The 7500-nt window shown below is 39.2% G+C and overlaps 1 protein-coding gene across 2 annotated transcripts; it reads left to right on the forward strand.

Moving 5' to 3' along the window:
• Positions 1-5163: 5163 nt before the first annotated feature.
• LOC125036553 lies at positions 5164-6711 on the forward strand. 2 transcript variants are annotated; one of them, XM_047629257.1, is made up of 2 exons: positions 5164-6478; positions 6537-6711. In XM_047629257.1, exons 1-2 carry the CDS (start codon positions 5269-5271, stop codon positions 6569-6571), a joined length of 1245 nt encoding a protein of 414 aa, XP_047485213.1. In that variant the 5' UTR covers positions 5164-5268; the 3' UTR covers positions 6572-6711. The 2 variants fall into 2 exon arrangements, with proteins under 2 accessions (XP_047485213.1, XP_047485211.1); XM_047629255.1 differs by having other exon boundaries at positions 5164-6711.
• The last annotated feature ends 789 nt before the right edge of the window (positions 6712-7500 follow it).

Below are 7500 nucleotides of genomic sequence, written 5' to 3' on the forward strand. Positions count from 1 at the left end.
ACTTTATAGCTAGCGTTCTCTCATTGTGAGGGACCAGAGAACCACCCCTAATAGATCGCCAAAAGTAGTTTTTTTTCCGGGAGTGGAACGAATTCCCGCCCCCCCGCTTTATTATACAAGTGGGGTGTTTCCCGGTTGGTGTGGTTTATTTTGTTTTGGAACTCCTTAATTCAAAATTATGAAGTGACGACAGTTTTGTATGGCGTGGATGCATGATAGGCTCTTGTTTTTTTTGACGCTTGTCGACTATATGATCGAACGTATAAGAGCCTCCCCCCACGCCCTCTTGGGCACACGCCACTCTGTTACCAAATCTACCACCCCCCCCCCCCCCCTGCTATCTTCCCGCGTCTTTGTTATTTTATTTTATGTTGTGTAAATGACTCGGTAAGCACGAGAAGGAATAAGTTATGAAAGTAGTAGTGTGTTTAAAATCGCCGAGATCACAATAGTAATAATACTTAAACGTCACGCGGAGTGTGGCGTCACGAAGCGGTAAATTACTAGTTGGTGGAGGAGACCATTGGGGGTGCAAATTTGGGGGTGTGTGGATGTGGGGTGGGTCTTAGGTGGGTTATGGTGTGGGGTTGAGGTGGGTGGGATTTGGTGGGGTTGATCATAGTGAGGGGATATGGGTGGTGGGGGTGGTTGGCCGTTATGGTGGTGGTGGTTATGGAGAATAGGAGGCGAGAAACCCCCATGAGATCCCTGGCCCCCCACCATGTGTGCGGTCGTGGATCTTTTACAACTTAGTTTACAGTATACCCTATTGTTGGTCATTCTTCAATTTCTTTATTGAGCATAATTTACTGGACTACCCGTTTATATCTAACGGAACTTGCTCTCCCTGCTTAGCTCAGCAGGGGGTGCTCTTTCACTCACTCCGAGTACCATTGCCAGAGTATATGCATTTTACCCCCCCCCATATAGAAAGGTTTGATAAGGGAAATTGTCCCGCACTCTAACATATACTTATACAACTTAGTAGAAACGGCCTAGTGTGAAAGTTAGTATCAAGGTAGGTATGTAAGTTAGTTAAATAGTATGTGACGGTTGTTAAGGTTAGATATCGCATTCGGCATGGCGCGCTAGCCTTTTTTGAAGTATTATGTTTTCAGAGTCCTTCTAATGGCGAAAAAGAGAGTTCAGGTAGTTGTCTTGTTTTTTTGTGGGTTAGGTGGGGTGTGGTGTATTGGTTGTGTTTGTTATTTACCCATGCTTCTTGACTATTTTCTTCAGTTTTTTTTATCAAAATTCCTCATAACAAATTCCCTACTATACATTTAAAACTCTATAATTCAATAAGAACATGTCCTGTTGTTTTAGGTTTTGTTTTTTTTCTGTAGCGACGGTCGAGTTAAATAGTTTTTAAGATAAACTACACCCACCAAAATTATTTAAATCATACCTCATACCAATCCCAACCTCCCCTACCTATCCCCTCCCCATCTACACACCCCCCAACAATCCCCCACCACACACTCAACTTCCATACCACCACTAACCCGCCCCCCCCCCCCCCTAACCTACTTTTTTAACTATTGTCATTGAACAATGTCTAGGAATTGAAAATTGAACTCCTTCTGTCTGGGCGTATTGAAGACTAGGATTGATAGATGAACACGCGCTTCTCCTTTTCCTCCTCCCTCTCCCCCCATCACATCTCTTCCCTGATACTTCGCCTTTCTCCATCTTCTCCTTAGTTCCTCATCAATCCTCCTTTTATCTTAATCCTTGGATCCTGACCTCGTCGCTGTCCCTTCGTTTCCTTCTCCTCGGTTACCTAGCGCTTGCCCGATCACACTAGTGATCGAGGCGCTCGCTTCGTTCCTCACTGCTCGCCCGCGCTCGTTTTTGTTCGCTCGTTTGTCCCCAAACCTTGGTTCCTTTTGTACGTGAAAATACTGGAACATGCAGGTGCCTATGTTGTTGATTCGATTGTGTGTTGCGGGATTTCATGGCCTGTTGCCACTACGTCTGAGTATTGAGTGGTTCATCGTTCCACAAGAGCAAAGGTGCTTGTCTGCTCCCAGGTGGAACGATTCGAAAGTGTTGAAAACGCCTTCTCCACAACGCAGAAATCGATCAATGTATCCAACAGTGACGTACTTTCTTGGAGATCTCCTATCACTGTATTCTGTGCCTCACATCGCCCGCGGTCTCATGAAGGTTTTTTTGGCAAAAAGATCTGTTTCTTCGATAACGCATAACCTTCTTTACAATTCCTTTATTTTTTTTTTTGTTTTTTTCTACCTACTGCTTTTACTACGTTGTTGGGTGCAAATTGATAACACTGCTCGCCCCGAATCTGCACTTCCTTCGAGGTATAAAAGAGCATACAGTTTTCTCTTCCTTCGCCTCACACTTGTCTTCATCCGATGAAGAATTCTCACTTTCCTTACATTCACTGACGGGAGCCATGGTGGTGTCTCCTAGGTGTGACTCCGTTACTGCTGGCGATTCAGGCTCAAGGGCTGCTGTTTCAGAGGACTCTGCCATGGACACTGATGTACGATCAGAAACCTCACTCGTAGAAGTAGCGGGGGTGTTCAGGTTCAGCCGACACCCACCAGGAAGCTTGTCTGTTGTAGTGAGGAGGTCAGGTAGCAACGGTATATATCCGTTTAGACCGCCCGCAGCCAGGCTTTTCAAACGTGGTGTAATACTTTTTGCTGAACCTTTTCCTAGTATTCTACAGCTGTATAGTCATTCAGAGAATATATATATATATATATATATATATATATATATATATATATATACATACACACAAAGGCAGAACTTAAAGTAGATAGTTTAATACATTCTCTGTAATAAGCTTTAGGGTAAACTAGCGTATATTTGATGGTGTGAAATTGCGTCACGTTAATGCATGCATATATATATATATATATATATATATATATATATATATATATATATATATATATATATATATATATATGTGTGTGTATATATATATTATATATATATTCATATGCATATATATAAAATCTATAATATATATATTATATACACACACATATATATATATATATATATATATATATATTATATACACACATATATATATATTATATACACATATATATATATATGCATGCATATATATATATATATGTATATATAATATATATTATATATTCATATGCATATATATGAAATCTGTATTATATATATTATATACATACATATACATATGCATATATATATAAATATGCATATATATATATACATATATATATGCATACACAGACACACACACACACACACACATATATATATTTATATATATATGCATATATATATATGTATACACACAAACTCACACACACATACACACTCACATATACATACACACATACATACATACACACACACACATAATACATATATGTTTATATATATATATATATTTAATATACCTATATATACATATGTATATATACATATATATATGTGTGTATATATATATTTTTTTTTTAACAGCTATTCATTCCACTGCAGGACATAGGCCTCTCTCAATTCACTATTGAGAGGTTATATGACAGTGTCACCCTTGCCTGATTGGATGCCCTTCCTAATCAACCGTGGTTCGGTGCACTAACACTTGTGTCACGGCGGTGATTTCCCCTATGACACCTGCGTTTGACTTCTCAAGCCGATATGTCGTTTTCTCGGGCTCGAACAAGCACACATTTATACACATATATGTGTATATGTGTGCATATATATACATATATGTATATATACGCATGTGTGTGCATATATACATATGTGTGTGTATATATGTATATGTATGTACACACACACACACACATATGTGTGTGTATACATACATATGTGTATATATATGCATATGTATGTTTATACATATATATATGAATATATATATATATGTTTATCTGTTTGTTTATTTCTTTATACATATATCTGTATGTATGTACAATATGCAAATATGTAAGTTTATATATGTACACACACTCGCATAGCTATGTATGTATGTGTGTATATATATATATATTTTTTTCTTTTCTATATATCCAGTAAATCGATATGAATTTATATTTTGTTTTCCAGGTAAACCTTTACGAGAAAGCGAAGGAAAACTGAATTCGCAAATATATTTAATAAATAAAAATACAGCGTGGTTAAATAAGAAAGACAAATATTTGAGGAAAAAAACAACCAAAACATATGGCTAAAGGAACACTAGAAAGCATAAATATATAAAAAAGACTTTGGACGCCTTCGGAGAATCAAGAAAAAACACCAACGCATTGGATTTTTCCCACCGCTGGAGGAGCCGCTGTTTCCAGGGGGCACAACAACAACGCTCTCTTCTGCCATCAGTGGGATACAGGCCATGTGATGGACTGGTCAGCGGCGCGAATTATCTTTCCTTCCGCTGACGTCCACGCCCGCAGACTGGTGGAATCTTCCCTTATTAAGCTGCTTCCCAATTTCAACCTGAACAGCGGCTTTTCTCCTGCTGACAGTCTTCTCGCTTCCCACATCCTTCGCCTTCTCCCGTATGCTGGCCACCCTTCACACAGTCCGCCCGACCCTCCCGACATGATCTGCCCGACCCTCCCGACCTGATCTGACCTCCCTTCGTTTCCGTTCGTCGGTCCTCACCTGCCCCGTGTCTCCGCGTTGCCTTTCCTCTCTCTGTCTTATACCCCCTCCTCTTCCTTGCCTCCTCAGACTTGAAGATGGAATCCAGGTGGATTCCGAAACTGTAGTCTCTTTTTCAATTAAATTTAGTTTTACAGTGTGGGTTTCTATACCATGTATATATGTTTGTATGTTTGTATGTTTGTATGTTTGTATGTTTGTATGTATGTATGTATATATATATATTTTTTTTTTTATAAATATATATATATATCTGCATGCATTAACGTGACGCAATTTCACACCATCAAATATACGCTAGTTTACCCTAAAGCTTATTACAGAGAATGTATTAAAACAACCTACTCTAAGTTCTGCCTTTGTGTGTATATATATATATATATATATATATATATATATATATATATATACTCTCTGAATGACCATATAGCAGCGGAATATTAGGGAAAGGCTTAGCAGAAAATATTACACCACGTTTGGAAAGGCCTGGCGGCCGGCGGTCTAAACGGATATATACCGTTGCTACCTGACCTCCTCACTACAACAGACAAGCTTCCTGGTGGGTGTCGGCTGAACCTGAACACCCTGGCTACTTCTACGAGTGAGGTTTCTGATCGTACATCAGTGTCCATGGCAGAGTCCTCTGAAACAGCAGCCCTTGAGCCTGAATCGCCAGCAGTAACGGAGTCACACCTAGGAGACACCACCATGGCTCCCGTCAGTGAATGTAAGGAAAGTGAGAACTCTTCATCGGATGAAGACAAGTGTGAGGCGAAGGAAGAGAAAACTGTATGCTCTTTTTACCTCGAAGGAAAGTGCAGATTCGGCGAGCAGTGTTTCAATTTGCACCCATCAGACGTAGTAAAAGCAGTAGGTAGAAAAACAAAAAAGAAAAATAGAGGAAATGTAAAGAAGGTTGCTACGGAAGAAACAGATCATTTTGCCAAAAAACCTTCCATGAAGACCGCGGGCGATGTGAGGCACAGAATACAGTGGGATGGAGATCTCCAAGAAGAGTACTTCACTGTTGGATACATGGATCGATTTTCTGGCGTTGTGGAGAAGCCGTTCACATCGTTCCACTGGGAGCACCTTGCTCTTGTGGACGATGACCAGCTGGCCATCCCTCAACACCGCATCCAGTATTTCAAGTACAAAGGAACCAAGGTTTGGGACAAAAACGAGCGCCTCGATCACGTGTTCGGCAGCGCAGGTAACGAGGTCAGGATCCAGGATAAGATAAAGGAGATTGATGAGGAACTAGAGAGGCGAGCGCGTGTCTTCAATCCAGACGACGATGACGACGATTCTGATGATGACTTGGTCATTATGGGAGGTGGCGATGCGACGGGTACTGGCTTAGTGGCAGATTACTGCGTTACTGAGAAACCCAAAGTTGAGCTACTCCGTGCCACACATTTCTTATGCATTAAAGTAAAAAATGAGGACGTGAAATCTGTGGCAACAGAAGTGCAAGATCATGTGATACAACAAGAACCTGTTCTTCGCAGCTGCGCCATGCCGAATGAGATCTTACACGTCACTCTGGCAATGGTCCGGTGTGAAAGTCCTGAGGCAGTCCTAGAAGTCAGTAATATGCTCAAAGAATTGAGACCAGATATTCAGGATCTTGTAGGCATCCTTGATAGTAATCCTCAACGCAAAATAAAAGCTCGTGGATTAACTACTTTCGGTGCTCGAGTACTTTACGTGAAGCTGGACGTGCCAGCGGCCTTTACGTCGATCATCGAACGCATTCACAAAACTCTTCATCACATTGATGGCGTTACCCTCACAAACCACTTCGACTTTGTCCCTCACATGACGCTACTGAAGGTGAATCGTGTAGTTGCACGAGAAAGAAGGTCTAAATACTTAAATTCTATTCTGTATAGTGATTATATTGATCAAGATTTTGGAATTATTTCCCTAGATAACATCCATTTCTGTTTAATTGATGATATCAGAGGTCCAGATAGGTTCTACCTTACATGTAAGAAAATTAATTTCTAACCCCAAAATATTATACACCTAAGATCTAAAATATAAGACGTTATTAAATTATACACTATCCTTTTGGTATTTCTGTCCCGAAACGCTTCGCATATGCATACCTGTTAAACTTATTGTCACAAGTAGAGAATGTTAACCAAAATATTTATGTCAATAATACATTTACTTGTTTATCGCCTGGTACTAATATCAACACACTCATTACCCGCTCATCACCTGGTACTAACAATCCAGTGATCTATAAAGTATATATGTTAATATAGATGTCTATATAAATATATATATATGTATGTATGTATGTATGTGAGTATGTATTTGTGTACGCGTGTGAGTGTGTGTGTGTTTGTGTGTCTATGTGTGGGTGTGTGCATAATGTTACATCTGTTTAGGGTATGTGCATGTATATAAATATAGTAGATGCATACATATATACATGCATACATCTATATATCTATAAATGATCTCTCTCTTTTAATGTATATATACATACATTTATATCTATCTATATAAGTATATATATACATATATATAATGTGTGTTTGTATCTACCAGTCTCTTATCTAACATACAGCAGACATCACATTCACATCGCAGTGATTAGGACATTGATAATGATTATCCCCCGCGATAAAATAGTTAACATGGCGTAATCATTACTCAACTGCCGTCTTGCAATGTATGGTACCAATTTGTCTTCTGATTCTCTATTTTAAACTGGTATCACTCCATAACCCCACAGTCTGTTGCAGTTACAGATATCAATAATCATATACATACATACATATATATATATATATATATATATCCGTTTCTATAAATTTCACAAGGCAAATCTACTGGTAGCCATTG

This window comes from Penaeus chinensis, chromosome 21, assembly GCF_019202785.1.
Source record: "Penaeus chinensis breed Huanghai No. 1 chromosome 21, ASM1920278v2, whole genome shotgun sequence".
Classification (NCBI taxonomy): domain Eukaryota; kingdom Metazoa; phylum Arthropoda; class Malacostraca; order Decapoda; family Penaeidae; genus Penaeus; species Penaeus chinensis.

Bases quoted from the DNA above. Each gene is read 5' to 3' on its own strand.
- LOC125036553 (XM_047629255.1), top strand. From the start codon at position 5,269: ATGGCAGAGTCCTCTGAAACAGCAGCCCTTGAGCCTGAATCGCCAGCA.